General features: G+C 51.7%; 7 protein-coding genes across 7 annotated transcripts; 2 read left to right on the top strand and 5 right to left on the bottom strand.

Annotated features, from left to right (window-relative positions):
- Nucleotides 1-468: 468 nt before the first annotated feature.
- Nucleotides 469-1,305, top strand: NCS54_01240600 (Hypothetical protein; the record flags this gene model as incomplete). Its single annotated transcript, XM_053157640.1, has 2 exons — nucleotides 469-1,148; nucleotides 1,203-1,305. The coding sequence occupies 2 exons, from the start codon at nucleotides 469-471 to the stop codon at nucleotides 1,303-1,305; spliced, it is 783 nt and encodes a 260-aa protein (XP_053013615.1).
- Nucleotides 1,306-4,006: 2,701 nt separating this feature from the next.
- On the top strand, nucleotides 4,007-4,731 carry NCS54_01240500 (CFEM domain-containing protein; the record flags this gene model as incomplete). Its single annotated transcript, XM_053157639.1, has 2 exons — nucleotides 4,007-4,307; nucleotides 4,361-4,731. Exons 1-2 carry the CDS (start codon nucleotides 4,088-4,090, stop codon nucleotides 4,729-4,731), a joined length of 591 nt encoding a protein of 196 aa, XP_053013614.1. The 5' UTR covers nucleotides 4,007-4,087.
- An 876-nt stretch (nucleotides 4,732-5,607) lies between these two features.
- NCS54_01240400 (Hypothetical protein) lies at nucleotides 5,608-6,623 on the bottom strand (the record flags this gene model as incomplete). The annotated part of the gene is made up of 2 exons (XM_053157638.1): nucleotides 5,608-5,681; nucleotides 5,729-6,623. 2 exons carry the CDS (start codon nucleotides 6,621-6,623, stop codon nucleotides 5,608-5,610), a joined length of 969 nt encoding a protein of 322 aa, XP_053013613.1.
- A 513-nt stretch (nucleotides 6,624-7,136) lies between these two features.
- On the bottom strand, nucleotides 7,137-10,385 carry NCS54_01240300 (Vacuolar membrane protease; the record flags this gene model as incomplete). The annotated part of the gene is made up of 4 exons (XM_053157637.1): nucleotides 7,137-8,691; nucleotides 8,740-9,657; nucleotides 9,705-10,010; nucleotides 10,063-10,385. 4 exons carry the CDS (start codon nucleotides 10,383-10,385, stop codon nucleotides 7,137-7,139), a joined length of 3,102 nt encoding a protein of 1,033 aa, XP_053013612.1.
- A 972-nt stretch (nucleotides 10,386-11,357) lies between these two features.
- On the bottom strand, nucleotides 11,358-13,444 carry NCS54_01240200 (Branchpoint-bridging protein; the record flags this gene model as incomplete). Its single annotated transcript, XM_053157636.1, has 5 exons — nucleotides 13,011-13,444; nucleotides 12,741-12,958; nucleotides 12,325-12,548; nucleotides 11,963-12,277; nucleotides 11,358-11,912 (listed from the first exon to the last, which is right to left on the bottom strand). Exons 1-5 carry the CDS (start codon nucleotides 13,355-13,357, stop codon nucleotides 11,358-11,360), a joined length of 1,659 nt encoding a protein of 552 aa, XP_053013611.1. The 5' UTR covers nucleotides 13,358-13,444.
- Nucleotides 13,445-13,890: 446 nt separating this feature from the next.
- Nucleotides 13,891-15,538, bottom strand: NCS54_01240100 (MFS domain-containing protein; the record flags this gene model as incomplete). The annotated part of the gene is made up of 2 exons (XM_053157635.1): nucleotides 13,891-15,165; nucleotides 15,221-15,538. The coding sequence occupies 2 exons, from the start codon at nucleotides 15,536-15,538 to the stop codon at nucleotides 13,891-13,893; spliced, it is 1,593 nt and encodes a 530-aa protein (XP_053013610.1).
- Nucleotides 15,539-19,512: 3,974 nt separating this feature from the next.
- NCS54_01240000 (MFS domain-containing protein) lies at nucleotides 19,513-21,502 on the bottom strand (the record flags this gene model as incomplete). The annotated part of the gene is made up of 4 exons (XM_053157634.1): nucleotides 19,513-19,728; nucleotides 19,775-20,709; nucleotides 20,757-20,782; nucleotides 20,832-21,502. The coding sequence occupies 4 exons, from the start codon at nucleotides 21,500-21,502 to the stop codon at nucleotides 19,513-19,515; spliced, it is 1,848 nt and encodes a 615-aa protein (XP_053013609.1).
- Between the last annotated feature and the right edge of the window lie 568 nt (nucleotides 21,503-22,070).

Below are 22,070 nucleotides of genomic sequence, written 5' to 3'. Positions count from 1 at the left end.
CAGCAAGGCGACAGGAATAGCTAGGGACGAACGAAACTAATGCAATTCCTCCAACTCAGCTTGCACCATCGCAAAAGGGCTGCTCCGTGGCAGCTCGCCAAGACAGAGCCGGTGTGTGGGGCCGGCGGACTTCCATTCTTGGCAATTCTGTCCACAAGCACGGCAAGTCTATCCGAGCCCGTACTCGCTGCAGTCTTGACAATGGCTTCAGTATCGAAGTTGTTTTGTCGATTGGGACAGTCTGGTATATAGACGGCCGTGCCAAGGGCCGCGCCGGCCTTTTCGTCTTGTCGTGCTCGCGGCTCGCGCCCGGTGTGGGTCCGGACTCCGAGTCAAAGTCCGGCCAGCGACGGAGCCGCGAGACGGCGCGAACCACGATGAAAACACCGGGAAAGATGATATAAATCATAAAATGAATCCGAGAGAAATACTGGTATGAGTTTTAATAGCAATAATTGCAAATAAACTATGTCGTTGCGCAAAATGGCATCCAAGAGCATCCTCCAGATCACCCTCTTCCGCGGATTCGGAGAACCAGGAACATTTACATGGTCTCCCTTCGTCATCAAGCTCGAAACACGTCTGCGCTTCGCCGGAATCCCATACAAAGTCGGCGGAGGTTCACCAAAGACTGGACCACGGGGAAAGATTCCCTACGTCGAGCTCGACACCCAAGAGCGCCTAGGCGACTCGACCTTTATCATCAAGCGCTTCATCGAGGATGGCATCGTGGAGGATCTAAACGCTAAACTCTCGCCTGCTCAGAAGGCGACTGATGTTGCTTTTAGAGCTCTTGTTGAGGATAAGGTGTCGTTTTATGGAACGCGCGAGAGGTGGTGCGATAACTACTATACCATGAGGTCCAACGCTCTAGCTCCCATCCCGTGGCCTCTTCAGGTTCTTGTTGGTCTGCTCGTACATCGAAATGTCACCAAGGCGCTTTGGGGGCAAGGTACAGGGCGTTTTACGGATGACGAAGTTGCGACTCTGAGGGAAGAAGTCTGGGAGAGTATTGACGCGCTGATATCTGAGGCGAGAACGAGCGGCGCGGGTCGGGATGGGCCGTTTTGGGCTCTTGGAGGTGAAGAGCCAACAGAAGTTGATGCGACGCTTTTTGCTTTCATCGCTTCGGCTTTGACGTGTGATGCGTGAGTCTGGCTGTTGGATGTTGTTCATGGGTTTTGCTAATTTGATGTCTTTAGTTCACCGACGAGTGGAAAGGTTGTGAGGCAGTATCCGGCTCTTCTTGAGTATGCGGGTAGGATACATGAAAAGTATTTTCCTGATTATAAAGGATGGGATTAGTCGGTTGTGTGATTCCTAGTCAGTGTTGAGCGACAGATTGCTTCAGAGTGGACGTTTCTCGGGTCAAAGCCATGTTGGGGGGATGGTTTCGAAGCGCGTGGTTTTCGGGTTGGGGTATTGTGCCTCCCCCGTGTTCAATCTTGGAATGGAGAGTTCGCCAAGAGTGCGCTCGAAAATAGTATCAACGCCTCAACTGTCGTAACTGCGAGTCTTGTTCTTCCGGTGACTTCCCGGCTGGTTTCGGGGCCAAGCATCACAAGCCATCATGTTGGATCGACACCTGAGCTTTCCATAGCTCGGTCTTTTTTCGAAATATTCACAGGATAGAAATCGTTTGAACATGTCGTGTTTCGGATTAATGTCCAAGGGCTGAGTTTGAAGTCATCGACGAAAAGGTGTGGCAGCTTCAGGCACAGCAACGTGCTTGGGGAAACGACCATCATCATATGCTCAGGAACAGCTTGCTACTACCTCGGCAAGTGAATCCTGCAGGAACCAGTCTAACCTTTCTCAATCTCCGGGTGCAGCGCATGTAGATCCTGTGCCAGAGACTTGCTTGTGATCAAGAGGGGGTGTGTGAGAACAACGCAATGCATTTCAACGGCGTAGCTAAAGTCGTATGCAGTTTTTTATTTCCACATCTCAGAGTAACATCAGAGATCCTCTATTGATGTCATGAGAGCTGATTCTGGGTCTTTCAAGCGCCTGAGTTTGGGGATGGTTCGATCTTGGTGTGTCCCCCGACATGTGCCGGCGTTGGATGCCCCTGGATGTGACGACGCACCTTGCCCAAAGAGAGCAAGATTTCATGGACTGGATCTTTCTATTCTTGATGAGCTGATGGATTAGGCTGGCCGGGTTCCTTGAAATTTGCGCAGTTGCCTACGTACTCCTTCACACCCACTCCAAGTTGTTCACTCCATCACCATGGTCCGATGCTTCACAAGATAGCTTAATTTGCTAAATGCCGATGCTTTATGCATGATTGTGCATGAATAGATTCATCTTTTTCAGCATCTGAATTGTGTGGATTATACGCCAATTCTGAAGCTGTAGATCTTTAAGGGATCAAGACGACAAACGGCGACATCCGATAGACAAGGCCGGTAAATGACGGCTCACAGACTGTCCTTGTTACTGTACCAACCTCTCCAAGAATCTAACCCGCGTATACTACGTAGTACGATCGTACTGCAGTCCACCATGGCAATCCTGATACCCTCCCCAGCTCTCCAAATGCAATGCAACCAACAATTTCCAAGCTCATCCACCTCTCCACAAGGCCACTTGCCAAGTCGGCAACTACGGACACCAACCGTGCACGCGGCTCTCCCGGATCCTCAGTTATTCCTCTTGACCAAAGCATGCGGCTTTCATGTGAGCCTCGGCGTGGCGGCGGAAGAACAAGGGTGATGACAGTAGTTCTCTTCCAACAAGGAAGGCGAGTTGGTCAAGATCCTTGTTCAGCTGCAGGGGTGGAGTTATACCCGCGGGGTTTGGGATGCGGGGGAGGGAAAATGGGAATGGAGAGACAGGGTGCTGTTATTTCTTCCCCGGACGTACTGCCTTCTTGGCGATTGAGGTTGGAAATGAGAGGTTGGTGTATGGTTGGTTGAGCGTAGGGGATATGGCATGGGTCGAGAGAGGCGTTGTTATGGCTCGTTGACAGTCAATTGAGTCTTGACAGGTGAATTGACAGATGAGGGCATCTCATAATAGACATCAAGACAGCTTCTACCGGCAAAGTTCACCTTGACCATCAACGCCTCATCCCGGTTCCTGCATGTCTGGCGCCCGCCCTGTTACTGTATTACCACACTCATCTCCGCCGAATCAGTCATTTAGTTACCCCGAAAAAAAAAAGAACCGGTTTTTTGGGGTGTTGCTGAAAATGTTAATTTTCTCGGCCTTGTCGCTCAAGTTGTACTAGGGTGGTCGTATCGGCCGAGGGACTGTTCTTGGATGGACAAGATCGGCCTTAGCATGTGACCCAATGCAATGTCCCGGGGGCAGCTGGATGCCCTTTTACGTTATACCTGCGGGTACGATTATTGTTGGTATTGAACTGGCAGTGTTGTCATTTGAATTGCTCATGTTGTCATTCCCCTTGCCTTCACTCAAGCGGTGAACTTGATATCCCCGGATTTCTCGGCATCTAATATCAAGATCTCCAGAAACTCCCCATTTCCCCAGAAGAAAGCATCGGCTCACATGAACCTATACAGGATTCACCTCCGAAATCCGGGGGTGGATCGACCAAGCCCATCTTCAATCTTGGCCAACCCCCGAAATTTGAACAAAAAAGTTCTTTCCCCCTCTCCCCTCGGTGGTGTGGTTCAAATGCGGAAACGTCGTCCGTCTCCAACAAATGTCTCGTCCGGGAATAGTTATCACACACATGCACTTGCACACACATGGAAGCCTTCCAAGAGACACACGCCCCCCCCCCCTGTCTTGCTTCCCCCGGCTCGTCGCTTGGATCCCGGTCCATCCACACCACTTCATCGCGGGGAAAAGCTGGAGGAAGAAGGGGAAAGGCTGGTCGTATTCGCCCTGGCTATGACATGGGAACTACCTAACAAACCAGGCAAAAGAGGCCAATGCAGTGTGATGCCGAAGCTTGTCGTCGAGTAGACTCGCATACATAAAGGGCCATCATCCATCCATCTCGTCTTCTCCTTTCACTTCCTCCTCATCCACTCGCTATCACTTGGACCAGTCTTCATTCGTTGTCTCTTACAAGCCTCTCAAGCTCTCACTCAAACAACAAAAATCAGTCAAGATGAAGTTCTCTCTCGCTGTCCTCGCCCTCGTCGCCTCCGTCCAGGCTCAGTCTCTCAGTGACGTCCCCTCGTGCGCCCTTCCCTGCCTCGACGATGCCATCGAGAGCGAGACGGACTGCAAGACCACCGACCTTGTCTGCGTCTGCAAGGACTTTGACAAGGTCCGCAGCAAGGCTACCTCTTGCGTGATTGACAAGTGCGGTGCCGACGTTGCCATCAGTATGTCTCACTTATACATTTGTATCTTGAATGTTTACTGACTCTTTTCCCAGACAAGGTCCTCCCTGCTACCGAGGGTCTCTGCAAGAACCCCGGCAGCGGCGGCTCCGCGTCCGGTGCCGAGTCCTCCAAGGCAGAGACCACTGCCGCTGAGGCTACCACCGCCGCCGAGGAGACCTCCGCCGCTCCCGAGACCACGAGCGAGGCTGCTGCCACCACCTCTGCCGCCGCCGAGACCACCTCCGAGGCCGAGGAGGAGAGCACCACCGTCCCTCCCGTCGTCTCCACCACCTCTGCCCCAGAGACCACCTCCGCCGCTCCCGTCTCTACCCCCAGCGCCTCCACCGTCGAGGTCAACGGCGCTGCTGGCCTCAAGGGTGTTGGTGCCATCGCCATGGTTGCCCTCGCTGCCATTGCTCTGTAAATTATGAGGTATTCATGAAAGACCATCTTGCCAGAAATGGCTCAGATGTGAGATTTTATGATGCCGGCTATGGTTCATGGAACGGTTTCAAGAACACAATGAGAATTCCACATGGAATTGGGACGTTGTAATTAGGAATGACAAGAAATGGGTTAATGGTAATGGTCTCAAGACCAAAAAGCTATCGTCAATACACAAGTGATGCTTACACCTTCTCCATTCTCTTCACAAAAGTTCTCTCTTATCAAAAACATCATACCACTTGCCGTCGTCAACACACCATCTTTCTCCCTCGGCCGACGCTAGGTGACGCCGTGTGGGTTGTCAGAGCCGTCAAATCAACGCCGTCCGACGCCCTTTTCTAGAAGTGCCAAGAGTGCCGGAATTAGAAGCTGGGCGGCATCGCTGGCTGGTAAAGTTTGCGGGGAAAGGCGATCTCGGTCCTTTGTTTCGTCGCCGTGGCGACTAATCTTGGTTGTTCAGCTAACGATTGGCTGTTAACTGTTTGATTCCTTGCTGTCTCCCTGGGTTCGTTTCTACGTGGCTACCGGGCCCTTGACAGAATCGGAACTCATCCCGTATTTACTGCTGGACATCACCATGATGACGTTGAATGTTTCACTTCGATGTGCGGGGTCTCCAATGAGCAACCATTTGCGATGTGACCCAAAGACATGTCCGTCAGATGAACGCGTCGCCTCTGTAACCGTCTTTTTATGGTTGGGAACTGTTGTTTGACGTGTCGGGCCATTATGAAGCCAAGTGTACATACTCCATTGTTCGTTATCCGTGGTGCGTCAACCCAATCCAGCGTGATATATGCCATAATGAAGCTCTCCAAGCATCAGACAGCTCTATACTACCTCAAATCTGCCATCAATAGTTCTCTCCAACTCGATCAATCTCCTCAATCCACCCACAAACCCTCTTCGCAACCTCCAAACTCGCATCTACCAAAATCAGCACAACTCATCAACACAGACCATTGAAGACTTACCATCTCTTGTGCAAAACGCATGCGGAATATCACCCTCATCAACTTCAATCTTCGTCACGCCTCCCTTGCGCCTCTCGATGAAGCCCTCTCTTTCGCCGTCGTCGACCCAGTGATCCGACTTTGCGTAAAACACAAAGAATCGGGGTGCGTCTCCTTTAGGTCCTTGGCTTGCGGCCCAGAGTTCTTCGCTCCATCGCTCTTCACATATTGTTTCGAGCTCCGACATACCGAGGTGGACTGCCTGGCGAACACCATCCCTACTCTTCAGCCAGCGTGCTGTCACGGATGCTGTTGGGGGAGTGAAGCCCATCACTCGCTGCACCAACCACGTCAAACCAGCCACCGTCAAGAAGCTGAGGAGAAGCCGCGCAACAATGTGTGTAGTAGTATCAAGAAAGGGCACTGCGCGACGAAGTGCCGTGACCTTGAGACCGCTTGGCGAACGAGCAATATGCGTCAACGTCGGGAAGAGAAGGAAGCCATGACGAAGTTTGAGATGAGGTGCTCGCTCAGGGGACTCCAAGTGCCTGTGAAATATCTCGACGCAGATATAACTCCCAACAGAATGGCCCATGAGGATGACAAAGTCGTAAGGCTTCGAGTCGACACGTCTAGCCGCCACGTCGTCGTAGATACCCTCAATTTGGCCATTGAGATCCCATGGCTGGCTCTCGGGACCAAAAGGCTCATGCTCATCGTCAACGAATCCAAAGAGGTTTCTCCCGTAAATGTCGTAGGCCGTGTCGTGCTCGACCTTATCAAGGAGACCGCGAAGCAGCTTCAAGAAGTCGGTGTAGTACTCAATGAGGCCGGGATTGCCGCACACGTAGTATATAAGAGCATGATGAGTGGCCTCATTGTGCCGGTTTGATGGCAGCCAGATATTTGAGACCATTTTGAGTCTCAATGAGTTATCTTGCGGTCGGGAACGTTGTTGAAGTTAAATCAACGCCCGAGGAAGTGGATTACGCCAAGATGCACTTGGTGGGTAACCCGAGCTACCCGAGAGTTGCGCCTATCAAACAAACCGAGATCGGAACAATATCACGAATTATGAATGCTTCACATCAAATGCTTATATGAACATCGGACTTTGAAAGGACGAGACTAGGAATTTCTACCTGCTGTCACAATGATAATTACCGGGCTTTAGGATCTTAGCCTGAGACGGAGCAAAGACACCTCTTGGGCGAGCTTTTGATCAATGCGATTGTATTATCTGACAACCCCAATGGTAGCTGTTTATGCTTCGTGTTTAATCAACAGTAGGTCGTACCCAAGCAGCCAATCCCAAACTCCAGGCGTGGCCAACGCCGACGCTCGCAAACCCAAATCTCAGTCACTCTAACCATACGCGAATCCAACCCTTGCCGATAGCCTTATACGGCTCAAACAACACGTCTCATACTCAAACTTTGTACGTCTTGTGAACTTCCACCAATCCAACATTCTTCTTGGTAACGGCAGCCCAAGTCGGCATGTACTTAAGAAGCTCATCAAGCGCCGGGATGGTTCCAGGCTTGTTGGCATCGCTCCAAGCACACCGAACCGTCACTTCGAGAGGATCATCCGCCCGGCGGTGCACGACTGAGCCATCTCCAAGTTGCTTGTTGTGCCCTCCCTCAAAAGACTTGTCAGCTTGTTGAGCGTGCTCGTCCAGATAGAGATTCACAGTCCAAGGTCGATCCCGATCACGTCGCCAAAGTTGGATGGTCTTAAAACCCTCTGAGGGGAATCCGCCAAAGCGAGGATCTCTTGCGGCTCCGCCATCAACAGCAAAGCCGTAAATCGGTCGTGACGTGTGAAGGTAACAAAGTCTCGAGTCCAAGGCATCAATTCGGAGTCGTCCCTTCGACGCGTTCGTGCCATCCACCGTCTCAAACGTGATCAACTCTCTAGGTGTCTTGCCTTCGACCAAGTGAGGGGACAGAGTAGATGAGTCGTACAGACACTCCATGAGATCTCGCCCAACAGCTTTCTCACACTTAATGTCCTGACTGCTAGCACTCGGCAATGACTTAATGACTGAGCGCGAAAACTTCTCCAGTCCCACAATGGAAACAGTGTCGGTTCCATTATCGAGGTCAACAACCTGCTGGAAGTAAAACTTGAAGCGATGGCTGTCTGAGAACGGGAATGCCACCAGGTTGTAGATGAAGGTGCCTGCGAATACGCACAACAAGAACATAGGGACATGATGCGAGACACGGTGGATAAAGGGCGTGAGCGGGAGCAAGAGGAAAATGCTCACGATACCCAAAGACAGCACGGGCACTAGGAGGCTGCCACCATCTGTGCCTGTCATCTGCAAAGCAGACATAGCAACTAGGCCGAGGTTGCCAAACAAGATAACAGGTACAGGGGCCAAGAGAAGGAATTGGATAATCCAAGTCCAAGAAGGGAGTCGCCCCGACCACGATTGCTCATGTTCGTAAGGTTGATATCTTCGCATCCTAGGCGGGGAGGGCGCGTTCTCAGCAACGGAGCGACGATAGGTGGTAGCAAACGATGTCCTAGTGCTGGATCCATAGCCTGGCTCGTTCGCTCTGAGCGGTGTTGTCTCCGTTGCATCCTCGGATGCGTCGTCGTCGCCCTCAGGCTGAGTAGGTTCCTCCTCGGGCTGAGGTCGCGATTCGTGGTCAGTGCCATGGCTTGAGACATCTCGTGCCTGATGGGCATCATGAAGCTGCATGGCAAAATCGTGTTTTCCAAGAAGGGCGAACTGCTCCAACAGAGAGATGAACAAGGCTAGGAAGACAGCAGACTGGAGGAACACAGTCGCATATAGGGCGGCAATGTGCATGCGATCCTCTGCCACAGCACCCACAACCTGCAACCCCCAGCCAAGAGCAAAGAGCCAGATAAGAACAAATCCACGGTGAAGGGCGCTCGGGCGAACAAAACTGGCCCCTCGCATGATAAGCCAAAACGAAAAGTAGAAGAGCGAGAGAGTCATGGACCAACTATAGCATGTTAGTGAACTACCTAGACTAAGTTTCGGGGTTACTTACACAGCATAAGGGCTGCTGTAGATGATGAGAGGGTTGAACTTAGCAAGAAGAAGAGTAGACGCAATAGTAAGGGCCCCTGCAAAGGCGAGGGCAAACGGGAAGCGCAAGAAGCCCTTCCAGCCACCCAGCACCACCGGGTCATCATTAATGTCGTGATGCATCTTGATGTCTCTGGAAAAGAAGTAGTACTTGTCCTTCCGCGCCAGAATATAAGTGACGGCAACCAGGATCAAGGGTGTGGCGACGAGGAGCGTTAGAGACCATGCAAACAGCCCCCTAAGCGCAAAGACAGCCCAAGCTGAGCCAAAAATGTCGAACCACACACCCTCGGCCTTTTTACCATTCTGCACAAGGTCAGACTTTCCATCAGATCGATCGCCATGGAATGTAGTGCCGGTAATCTGTGAAAACCTCTCAGTCGATGCAAGGGCCGCCGAGAGCATGTGCCAAATGCTGTTAACAGAGGTGTGACGAGTATCATCCTGGTTGGTGTGGTACCGAGCGCGAGGAGCGTAAAAGGCAATGTCCATTCCACGCTGTCCGAAAATGTCGGCAAAGATCTCGTAATCGGTCGCACTCTTGATGACACCTCTCTCAAAAGCGTTGGCAGCAACAACAGATCCAAAGGGATGAGGGCTCTTGGCGTACACCTTGGCAGCTTGCAAGTCGGTAGTTCGGAAGAGGATGGCACGGCCACCAGCTCCGGCACCTTCAAGATTGACAAAGGTATGTGTGAAGTGCAGCAGAGGACTGTAGCCAAAGGCTCGGGCACCAAGAAGACCATCTTCTTCAGCATTGTTGAAGAGCAAAACAATGCCGTTCTTGGGCTGACGGCCTTGCAATGTAAAGTAGCTCAGCAGCTGGAGCATCGACACACAAGACATGCCGTCATCAGTAGCTCCGTAGCCAGTAGAGACCCTGTAATAATGTGAGCGAAGTGCAAGAGGATGATCATCGTAACTCACGAGTCAAAATGGCAGTTGACGAGGACACCACCTTGGCCGCGGAACTTCTTGTAAGCCGATTCTGAGCGCCACCACTCGCCCTCGGGGTCATCTTTGCCATGGATGTAAACGTAGTAGTTGTTCCCCTCAAAGTACTGCCCCATCCAAGTGCCCTTAGCGATGTTGGTACCAGTAGGCCTGGCTGTGTTGTAGGTCCAGGTGACGTTGGAGATTTTGTCGTCGAAAAGAGTGGCCCCGCGAGGCCGAGACTGGATGAACTCATCACGAGAATTGAGGTCCGAATCTTGAGTTCGCGCAAAAGCGGTCCTGTGAGATGTTAGTTTTGGTGTCTTTGTCGACATGCGCAATGAGGACGCGCCTTGTGTGCCAATCCACACCACCAATCGTCTCAGTCGTGTAGGGCATGCTGTTGCGATCCAGAATCTCCTTGGTGCGATCGATGAGAAATTGCCGAACTACATCGTTCTCGTGACTGTTGTACGGATGGAATGCGCGGCTTATCGTTTGAAGATCCAACCACGCCTCGGTCAAGTTGAGGCCTTGGTAGAGCGAGCGATCCGAAGGAGCTGGTGGGACAGTCTCGTGGACGTAGATAAGAGGGATGACGAGGGCGAGGTAGATGACGGTGGTCCAGAATGAGACCGGACCCGACCGAAAGGCGAAGGGGTTTTGGAAGCGCATGATTGCTGCCTCGCTGTTCAGCGATGAGTCGATTCAATCACTGAGGCTGAGGGTTCTGCTTGAAGATCATGAGAAGCGCGAATGTCAATGCGCCGGCGAGAAGCGGGACGAGGTGAATAAACGGATGCCTTCTATTTCTTCAGGATCATCGTAAGACTGCGAATCGACGCGTAGAATGGTAGGGATAGAGGCAGACGGAGCACGTAGGACAAGGAAGAGAGAAGTCAAGATGAGACACGAAGGCTGGAGTTTGCTGAGATCAGTCAGATGAGCTTTGTCATCCGACGAAGCTGAAGGGAGACGCAGAAGATGAGACGCGCTCTAAAAGATGCGCCTTCCTCGCCGTAGATCACTCGCGACGCCGTTCAGCACCTTCCTTGAGAATGAGAACGCCCAAACGAATCGCTGTAGGTGAAGTCGTAGGACTCGAGATGAGGCAGGTGCGACGGCGGCGATTGCGTTGCTCCCCTTGTCACATGGCCCAAGCTCCCCGTTTCGGGTGAGGTACGTACAATGACGCCAAAGCCGCTGCATGCGGGGTCTTAGGCTTGGATGATTTGCATAAAATAGGGTGCATAAACAGGGAACTTGAGGCTATCACCTGGGCACAACCAAGGCACAATCAAGATGTCATGTCTATTCAAGAGTCGCAATAGTCGACATCACGAACCATATTTTTAAAGACAATTAAAACAATCAATACATTTTGCCTACGCGATTAGTCCGTTTTCCGCTGGATGATTTCTGACTAGCTGCAATACATGAGTTTGCCGTCAAGAACGTTGTTACGAATTGTAAGACAATTTTCAGTCGCAGTGGTTAGTTGCAAACCCAGTCAAAGGCATCGCCCGGTCCCGTGTTATCCTCCGGTCCAGTCTGATATACTCCAGACTTCTCCTATTGTCTGGCCAAAACCTTACGTGGTGTCAGAAGTGTGCCATGTTCAGCAACGGCGGTTAGTCTTGTCCTCATCTAGGCACCGGGAGGTGGGGGTGGAGGCTGGTCACTGGGAGGAGGAGGGGGAGCATCGCCCGAAGGAGGTGGTGGGGGAGGCGCCGCTCCAGCGTACTGCTGGATGAAGGCGTTGATATCTCCCAGGCCAGGGGGAGCACCCGGAGGAGGTGGAGGAGCGCCGCCAGGAGCAGCGGCAAGGCCAGGAGGAGCGCCCATTCCAGGAGCGGCTCCATAGCTGCCGTAACCAGGATATCCAGCATACCCACCCTGAGTTCCGGGAGCCTGTTGTTGCCATGGCGCGGCGGCACCGGAAGATCCGCCGTAACCTTGGCCGTAGTAGCTGTCGCCGCCGTTGCTGCCGCTGTGGTGATCCTGGTTGCGACCGCCGCGGTCTCTCCAGGGAGCCGATGAACCTCCCTCGTTGTTAGAATCATGGTTGCGAGAACGCCAAGGCGCAGGTCCTCCAGTAGGGCCACGCTGCCAGGGCTTCGCGTCTCCGTTGCTGCCAGGGCCGGCCTCGATGCGCGCAGGAGGTCCGTTGGAAGAACCTCCGCCAAGCTCTTGCATGAGTTGCTGTACAGAGTCAGTATTTGAGTCGTGTTTGGTACACCAGGAATTCTTACCTCCATCTCGCGATCAACAGCATCCCCACCGCCGATGCGACCAGCACTACGGCCGCCCATATCGTTATTACGCCAGCTAGCACCACGCTGGCGGTCGGGACAATCACGGGCCATGTGGCCTGCGTTACCACAGACACGGCAGATGATGCTAGCAGTGTAGTTCTGTCGCTCAGGGCAGTCATACTTGCGGTGGCCAATCTTGCCACAGTTTTGGCAAGCCTGGTTCTCGTCATCTCGGAGGGTACCGTTGAGTGCGGCGAGTTCTCGGAGCTGGTTGCGCTTGAGCTCGTTCTGGCCTTCAGGGATAGAAGCAGCCTAGGAATGTTAGTACAAGCAACTGTGTAGCTGGACAGTCAACTTACAGTCTCAATGATATTGTGAATGAGCTTCTTGGCCTTGTTGACCTTTTCTTCGGTATCGGCCATGATGAGACAGTGCAGATCTTCCTCCTGGTTGCTGGCGTGAGCGGCATCAGACCGACCCTTGCCCTCCTTGACGGAGCCCTTGCCACGAATAGCAATCTTGGCACCTGAATCTGCCTCCATCTTCTTCAGAGTATTACCTCGGGGTCCGATAAGTAAACCAACTTGAGTGGGAGAGAGCTAGTGTCAGTGTGCAGTTCGCAAAGATTAGGTGAACGAGTGAAGGGTTAGTCCGATTGATGAAGGACCAGGCCTCTCAAAGACACCCAAAGGTGTCATGGTGAGTCTGATCAAACTCCAAAGGGGAAACAGGGATAAGACATTGGTAAGTAGGGTTAAAGGGTTAGCAATCATACTGAAGTTAATCTCCGGGTAATCGTTGACAGGAACGTAGACCTTCTCCTGCGTCTTGGTCGGTCTACGGTAATCCTGTGGTGGGTGATAGTTAGGGATGGTCTTCATGGCCTTCTCGATCAGCTTGTGGCGTTCGTCCTCGAGCCGCTTGCGGTAACGGTATTCTCGCGTGTTGATACGTCGACCGTGGTTGTCGTACTGAGGTGGAGGCGAAGGCGATCTGTGCAACGTCAGTAATGAACAGGAGGGATCAAGCATGGTTGCAAACATACCGGTCGCCATCTGCTGGGACGACATCGTCGATGCGCAGCTTCTGGGAGATTTCTTCGATGCGCAGATGGAGGGTGTAGGCTTCGAGCTGCTCGCTCGTCATGTTGGACAAGATGGCAGTGGGCAGTCCCATGAGGCCAGCGGCCTTATTCTCGGATGCATCACCCCATCTGTTTCGCTTCTTGCGTCGTCGAGGTCCGTCGGCTTCGCTTCGTGGCTCGGGGTCGCGTCCGCGCTTCAAGTCACGGTCGCCATCGACAAACCCATCGGGGCCATCTTCTTCTGCAAAGCGGCGCTTGCCCAGAGGGATGTTGTTAGATCCCGTGATCCCCTGATTTCTCCACGACATTCTGTCAAACTTTTCGCGATCAAAATCGATACGCTCAGGGTAAAATGAAGGAAAAAGGTCCAGTTGGTGATGCTGGACTTTGTTTGCAGTGTCGGGGGCAGAAGTGGCTGCTGTTTGATGGTTTGAAATGAATCTGGGGCGACTTCGGGGTCGGCGAAATGTGGAGCCGGCTTTACCAGTACACGACACGTGATGTGGAGCAGCCTGCTTGGCCAGTCAGACCTGAGTGCGCTGGATTCACGCGTAAGCGTGAATAATGCTCTGTAATGCTGTTAATGCGAAACCTGGGTGTTGAATTTGTCCTTGCGCAGGAAAGCCTGCAAAGGTTTGAGCTGTGTCGTCGTGGCGTGAGATTCTGATGCACAAGCTGCCGAGATCCCTTTGTTCTGTTGGGCAGCAACCTCGACACCGTCTTCGGCGGTGCGCAGGAGGAAGTCTAGAGATTTCTCTCCGTATAAAGGACTTTGTATGCTTATACTTCATGTTAGTTATTAAGTATGGGGATTTCCTACTCAGAGTCCATTCTGAGATCGCTAAAGTCGATATCTGAAGCCAACTGCTTGCCAGTCCGTGATGTCTTCAGAGTCGTCACCAACGTCATCTCTCGAAACGCCGCCAGATCCTGCACTGCCTAAAATCCCTTCCTCCCGCGTTCTCTTTGCGTTGAGCCGACCGAGATAAACTCTTAGGGCTGCAGCACAGATGATAGCCAAACTATAACAGACCATGATGGCCTTGAAGGCAGTCTCGTAGAGCGGATCTTCAGATTCGCGAAAGAAATGCGGCCCTACCATGTTCCCGTTACAGTAGGCGATAAAAAGCATTACTGTAATGGTCGTTTTCTTCGTGACGCCACGGTAGTTGGATTGGACTAGGGCCATGTTCAGAGGCATCGCGGCAGAGCCGCTTGATAAGAGAAAGTAAGCAAAGAGATGCACTCCGTGAGGTAAATGGCCCCGGTTGTAGATGATGGCGCTTCCCAAGACACATGGTAAAATAACGGCGATGATCAGGACGCAATTCCAGGTTCGAAAGCGGCCAGCGAGGTACCCACTTCCAGCAATGATGCCAGCCGACAACAAGGAATAAGGGATATTAATGAGCGTGGACTGCAGATTGGTGAACCCGAACGATTCCACAACAATGTTGGCGAAGCTTTGGGAGCCGCCGTTGGGGATTTGGGTGAGCAACTGGATTCCGACAATGAACCAAGTCTTGGGATCAGCCAAACATTCGTGAAATTGATCCTGTTTCCAGTACGTGTTCTCGGTTGTCCCAGTCCCGGCAGATGCTACTCTTTGGGCAGCGACTTGCCTCTCTTTCGGTGTAAGGAACTTGGCCTTTGAGATGTTGTCTGGGAGGAGGATGAACATGGGAATCGTCCAGAGAAAGGTTGTACTGCCCAGGATGATGTACATCCATCTCCAAGGTCGAATAGCGGTGTTATCAACGTGTCCAACCCCAAACGCGAGAAGACTTGCGGCCAAGCCACCGACAGAGTTCCCTGCGAACCAAATCCCCACGCGGGTTGGCATCTCATCGCGAGTGTACCAGGTTGAAGTAAGAAACATGAAGCCTGGTGTGATGGTGGCCTCTGCAACCCCGAGCAAGAATCGCACCGTTAAGAGTCCCCCAAAGCTGTTACATGCAGCAGTAAGAGTGACAACGGTCCCCCAGAATAGGGTGTTGGCAGACAGATACTTTCCAGCAGGAAGACGCGTCACGAGTAAATTAGTAGGATACGTCCACTGGAGATATCCCATGTAAAACACGCTCCCGACCCAGCTGTACTGCTGTCCCTCGAGCTTCTGTGATACAGCTTATCAGCGACAGCACGCACGAGATGTGGAACTGGGGGCGTACGTTGTCTTCACGAAGTCCAAAAACCGCAGCACTAGAGAGAATGATCTTGTCCATAAAACTGAGCATATAGGTTATGAACAATAGAGGAATAATGGCTCTGTCAATTTTCTGGAGAACTCTTCGCGCTGCTTCTGTGTCAAAGGCGGCTTCCTGTCGCAAAAACGCTTGGTTTGGCTGCTGAGGTTCCCCATGACGGGCGAGCAGGGGTTGTGTTGAATCATTATCACTGCCATACAAGACTTCTGACACCGAGGGGTGGTTAAGAACAGATGAACCGAGTTCCTCGTTTGAGGACACTGGGAATTCTGCTTCATCCATCGTCATCGTCATCGTCATCGCCTGGGTTGGTGAGAGTGGAGGGAGAGGACATGGATGGGTGGATACTTACCGTTAGTAGGTTTGGTGCGTATAATGGCCGTGTGGGTAAGCATGCGAGCACTGTACATATATCGCTGTGTAACTCGATTGTCTAGAGCCGGCAATTAGAAAGGCATTCTCAAGGTGATATGATGCTACAGGGAATCTATACTTGAAGATTAATGTACAAATTTAGGGAGAGTTGGCATAGAATAGACTCTAAGGATTAGCAAATAGATAAAGAGGTATTAGAATATTTGTTTCAAGGTCCCCTAGTAATCTGTGACGGACTAAGACTCTGAATCAAAACTGGAGATAAGAACGCTTTTGCTCGACAACGGAGAGCATATTGCTACCTCCACTCTTCGGTCACCGGTAGACAAACGAATAAGGACTCAATTGTATATTGATGTTGCCCAGGTACCCCAAGAATAAACAGCCCAACGCCTTAACTAGTCCAAGAGTGATCAGTCGTCTTTCCCAGAGGCAGGCCTATCCAGGCTTTGAAAGCAATGTCGGGAATTTTAACGAAAACAGAATCAGAGTCCTTTAGTTTTCTCTGTGAATTCTGTTCACGCACACATGCCCATAGCGGCCATGGCGATGCCGGCAGGGTGATGTGACGTGCTGGAGGCGTTTTCTTCAACGCCATCGTTGCCGCCTCGTGCCTCCATGGCGGCAATGGCACCAAAGAGAAGTGCCACGAGAAATGTGGTAATAGTCAACACCATAGGTCCGAAGATGGTGAAGCCATCGATCAGTGTGGGGGAGCTCTGCGCTAGAGCTATGGCAAAGTGTACTGCCAGGAGGATCACCAAGAAGAGATAGCTAAGCATCATTGTCAGTAACGGTGCCTCTTGGCTTGAGAAGTTTCACGGAGAGACTGACAGTTGCCGGCGATGGTCTCTATGGCGGGGGATGTGGTGAATCTGTAGGGTGAGATATGCGGCAAAGCAGATTATCCAGACCGTATAGTCTCTGTGTAAAGCATCAGCCCAGAGCTTTGGTTCAAATATTTGGAGAAGCTCACGAAATCCATGCCCACGATGGAACGCCATCGATGGTGCGGAGGGGGATAACTGCAGCGGCGGTGCCTGAAGCAGTGACACCACTTGCGATTCTGAGAGCGCGTGTAGGTGCCCATGCTATAGCTATCACAGGGGCGGTATGAAGAAAAGCTAGCAATGTAAGTGCCAACTTCCAATGGGGCTGTGTTAGGTGTCCGACGTTGACAGATGGTGAGTTCTTGGCATCCGAAACAACAGATCGGTAGGGTGATAGAATCTGATCGAGAACAGGCTTAAGTCGACGACGGTGTTGGACAGTGAGGATCGCCAGAGCCAGAAATGACGACCGCAGGGAATTGATAGGGCCGATTATAGAGTTGGGGTTTCGACAAGTTGGAATCAATAAGGCCAAAGAGATGAAAGGGGGGCAGCTTTTCTTAAAGTCGATCTTCGAGATGGTCTTAAAGACACTCTTCCCACCGCGCGCCGGCTTGGCCGGCACATAAAGGAGCTGCAAAGAGCCAAGAATGATGTTGAAGAGGCCACAGAGGAGGTCAAAGCAATTGACGACCAGGCCAGAGCCAAAGCGCTTGAACCAGTGAACGGCACTCTCCTCGAGAGGGGTTGGTTCAGGGGGAGAAGCCAGGTGTCGAAGGGACCTGTTGTTCTGGCCGAACGCTGTAACCAAATAGGTACCAGACCCGCCAACTACCTTGCTGCCAGATAGAATGAAAGGGCCCTTGCTGCCAGTTCGCTTCGGACCCTCATCCTCAAGGGGCTCGTTCAAGGTTTTGTACACGTCATTGCTCAGGGTTTTCCTCACTAGATCAGACTCTCCTGTCAAAGCAGATTCGTCACAAGCGATTCCTGAGCTATCGACCAAAATTCCATGAGCTGGAACCACATCACCGGGCTCAAGGAGAAGCAAGTCGCCGATCAGAATATCGTGGACAGAGACCACACAGGTCTTCTCTGAGCGCCGGACCTTGAAGAGTTTGGAGGTGTTCTTGGGTATCCTCAGACGGGGTGTGGTGAGAAACGAAGGTTCTGAGCTCAATTTCGGCCTGCTTGCGTTGAACATGCTACGCCTGTTTGTACCTCCGACGGCAAGTTGCCCTTCAACTATGCCTGGGCATGCATCTCGCGAGTGCCACTTAGAAGTCGTTTGGTTATTTGCAGCGACAATGTTGCATGGGAGTGTTAGAACCGGCTCGGTAGCGTCACCCATAGGGGCGTTATAGGGAGAGGCTACTTCAGCAAAGGAGAGTCTTTCCTTTCGGTAGGTTTCCAAGTCCTTCCTCAAGCTTCTTCTCTCCAAGCTCTCAAAACCTCTAAGGGCTTGGAAGGCCTGAATGTTTTTGGGATTGACGAGTTTGCTGAGATGGCCGGGACTGAAAGCGAAGGGAGTATATTCAAATTCGAAGGCATCGTCGGGGTTTGGCTCGAAGGGTCGAGGCTCGTGTCTCGTAGATCCCTCCATGGCGACAGTCCTCGCGAATTCGTACCTTGTCGAATAACAAGCAGGGAGTTGTTCGATTAGATCTGGTCTGTTTCCTTCACTGATCAGATGGAGGCTCTTCAAAGAATTATCAGGGGCCTACCTGCGGTTAGGGATCGAAGCCGACAAGCTTTGTCTGCGAGAGGAGTAGCGAAGCAGGAATAGCCCATTATCTTGGTCGCTTTCAAGTCCCATCTTCCCATTCTGCGGCAGTGCCAGGGAGTAATGAATTCTATTCGTCAGTTGCAGCTCAAGTTGGTCGGAGGCATCAGCCTGATTTGAGAATGAGGCGGACCTCGTTTCAACCCCCGCTTCTCATTACTTCTACCAGGGAATACACCAGCAGACTTCATCCAGTCTCGGAAGTCAAGAAAGGGCTTCTATGCGTCATGGCGTTTGCAGCTCAGCAACGAAGTCAAAGCAAGGAATCGGATTCCATCTTCAATGAAACAAAAGACCAGCCGCCGGAAGAGGACAGAATGAATGACACGACAGCCTACTGTGTGATAATGCGCAACAACCTGAGTGGGAAAGCGGTGGCAATCTGGTAGGACCCAAGTCCATTTGATCATAATTCTCTAACTCTGTGACGCTATCAGCACCGAAAGCCCTCAAAACACACCGATACACCACGAGGAGATGTCCAATCCAACCGAAGAACGAATCGGAACCAGCATCCTTCAGAGATTAAGAGAGAAACTCGGCCAAACTCGATGTCCAGACCCTGAAGGAGGAATCGAGCAGCACAATCCGCACCCACATCATCACAAAGACAAGAACTCTTTCGGGGAACATAGGCAAAGGAACTCGCCGATTGGGCTGTTTGTGTTGCTCGAACCGATATTGTGGTTATTCTCGACAGCATCGTGTTGGATGATGGAGCGACTCGCTCGACCAGGGGTGGACCCTCCAGCAATGATGTTTTTGGCTGCGATATGGTCCTACGCTGCTACTACTGGAACGCTCTACTTCATCTACTCTGGCATCCCCTTCATCGATATTAGTATTGTTTGCAGCGGGGTTCTCGGGATGGTTTGTGGCTGGATTATACAGTGGGCTCTTGAGGAGATTCTTTTCCGTCTTTTCCCAGGGTTCATTCTATCCGGTTTGGTTCTGTCCGGTGTCGCCGCCTCTGTTGTCAAAGACCCGACACTTGAGTAGTCACATGGTGAAGATGATATCGGTGGGGTGAACACATCTCGCATTCGATTTTGGTGATGCCTAGTTTATCGGAGGGTTCTAGAACTGCGCAATCGGGCTAGACAAGTTCAACTGGCTGTATGAGTCCTTGTTAATAGCCTTTGTTCAACAACTCAACATCAAGTTTGATGACTTTTTAGAATCTAAACAGTGGCTATCCAGTGGGAGTCAAGATTTAATATGCGAATGCCGTTGACACTCAAAGCCACGCTCCCCCTTGCGGCTACGAATCAGTCTCTCAATCGGAGAACCTCACGATCGGGAGAAATGCGCCCCATGCCATGTTCCTCGCCAGTTCCCGTCGAAGCTACCACTCCGTCTGTTGTTGAGTTAGGCGTGTGGCCATTCTTGCGGATACCCAGCTCTGCTGCCTCATGTTCCTTGCTCAAGTGTTGTGCCCTGATGAAGAAGCCGAGCAACAAGCCCACGCCTGAGAATGCCGTATACTAGCCTTGTTAGCTAGTTTACACAGAATTCATTTAAAAAGCTTACCATGATCCACATCTTATCCAAGGAGTAGAAGAAGGCCCTTCTGACGATCAGTTGCTGCTCTGGAGGTAGTGTCTTGACGAGATCGACGCTTGCGGACGCAGTTGCTCCATCGAAAAACCGGGCAAGTTGAGGCCCTAAACCATCCACAAGAGTTTGCTTCTTGCCCTTCATCTCGTTCTGAAATAGAACACCGCCGATAACCACAGAGATGGCTGTGGCAATTGTTCTGACAAAACTCATAGCCGTGGTAGCAGCCGCGACGTCCTTGTGCGGGACGACGGTCTGAACTGCAAGCAAGGGGCCTTCAAAGTTCATACCCACACCAATTCCGCTAACCATTTGGAATGGGATCAACTTTGACCAGTTGAGATCGAGATCCAAGCCAATCATCAAACCAATGCCTAGCGTCATAATGACCAGGCCAATATGAACAGCTGGGAGATACTTCCCGGAAAGTTGGATATATGCGCCGGTCGCCGCAGCTGTGACGGTTATTGAAAGGATAAAGGGGAGAAGGTAAAGGCCTGAGCGGAGAGGGCTTGCGAGAAGGACTGCCTGGAAATACAGCGGTAGATAGTAGGCGACGCCCATAAATACGAACGCGTGGAAGAAAGTGACAGCATATGCTGCAGCTGATGACCAAGTTTTAAAGAGATGTACCGGTATCACGGGATACTCAGCCAGTTTCCACTCGTTGAGGATGAAGAGGCCGGCGGTGATGATGCCAAAGAGGATCAGACAGACGACTGGCGCCGAGTTCCAAGGTTCGTAGACACCACCCAGATAGAGACCCAAGAGGAGCATCAGAGTGCCCCCAATTATCAGAAAGCTGCCTGGCCAGTCGATCGCTTTCAGGCCTGCCCAAACAGGAGTGTTTGGAGAGGGCAACTTAAGTGTGAGTATTAGGAGGACGAAGACCGCGGCGGTAATCGGCACTGAAGGCAATTAGTAATGGCTACAAACTTAGGGATGCTATACTTACAATTGATCCAGAAGCACCATCTCCAACTAGATCAAAGTCAGGCTTCAGAATAGACATTCAGGCAAACTCACTAACCTCAATCTGTCTGTAAAAGCGCCGCCAAGTACGGGGCCTACTCCGGATGCCACTGCCCATACGATGGAAGTCAATCCATAGTACAATCCTCTATCTCTTTGCGAGAACATGTCGCTAATGCAGATGTTGACCATGGTTTGCATGCCTGCGGCTCCAAGGCCCTGGATGGCCCTCCCTGCAATGAAGGCAGCCAAGTCGTCGACCAAGGCGCAGATGAGGCTTCCCCCAAAGAAGATGACGTTTGCAATCAGCAAGATCGGCTTTCTCCCCCAGATATCTGAGATCTTCCCCCATGATGGCGTTGAAGCAGTATGGGCTAGGACGAAAGAGGTTCCAATCCAGGTGTAGCCCGAATCAGAGGCAAAATGGGAGGCGATGGCAGGGAGAGCGGTCGACACGATTGTTACTTCAAGAGCGGCGAGGAAGACACAGGCACAAAGAGATGCCATGACTGTGGCGATTTTTGCCAAAGATTGCTTCGACTTTGGGGGAGATGATGTAGGTTCATCGTTGGAGGCGGAGGGAGGAACCTCGCCGACGGTCTCGGGGGGTTGACTTTGGTGATGATTCCGATCCTGGGTATTAGATCCATCTTGTTGCTTCAAGTTGCTTTGAGGCCCTCCGGCTTGGGTAGATGGAACTTCCAGTTGTTCGACGCTCGTTTGCGACATGTTGCTTGGTCAATGGCAAGTGAAGGACATGAAGGCAGTCGTGATGGAAGTCTCCCAGGGAGAGAGGAGAGATTGCTTCTATATACAAATAGAAAAGAGCGTGATGAGCTTATATCACTTGATATTTAAAGTGTCAGCCAACCATTTGCCCGTTCGTTTATCGAGACCCTGAACCTTGTCGAGGAGATGGCGTGTGGACCCCGAATGCGATCGGATCGAGGGCTTGGCAACGGTGGAACCTGGGGATTCACGGCACCCTCGGAAGCACATTTGTGTTAGACCTGGGCATCGGCTTCCCCCATGATTTCTGTAGATCGTCTTTTCTTCTCTTTTCATGCAGTCTCGGATTAAAGGTGTTGATGTGCCACGGTAGACCCATGACTAAGCCAGCAAGAACTGAACTTCCTGCACCCATCCCGGGCACCTTCTCCTTTACAACCTTAACACCATGAACCCATCAGATCGTTCACTTGGGCATTCATTGGTATTTACATCATCGCTTCAGCTCTCATCATTCGTGGCTTCACGAGAATGACAAGAATGATCTACTTTGCAGGGATCAGGATGC

This window comes from Fusarium falciforme, chromosome 10 (genome assembly GCF_026873545.1).
Source record: "Fusarium falciforme chromosome 10, complete sequence".
NCBI lineage: Eukaryota > Fungi > Ascomycota > Sordariomycetes > Hypocreales > Nectriaceae > Fusarium > Fusarium falciforme.
Note: the sequence above shows the minus strand (reverse complement) of the source record. Positions and strands in the feature narration are given on the sequence as shown.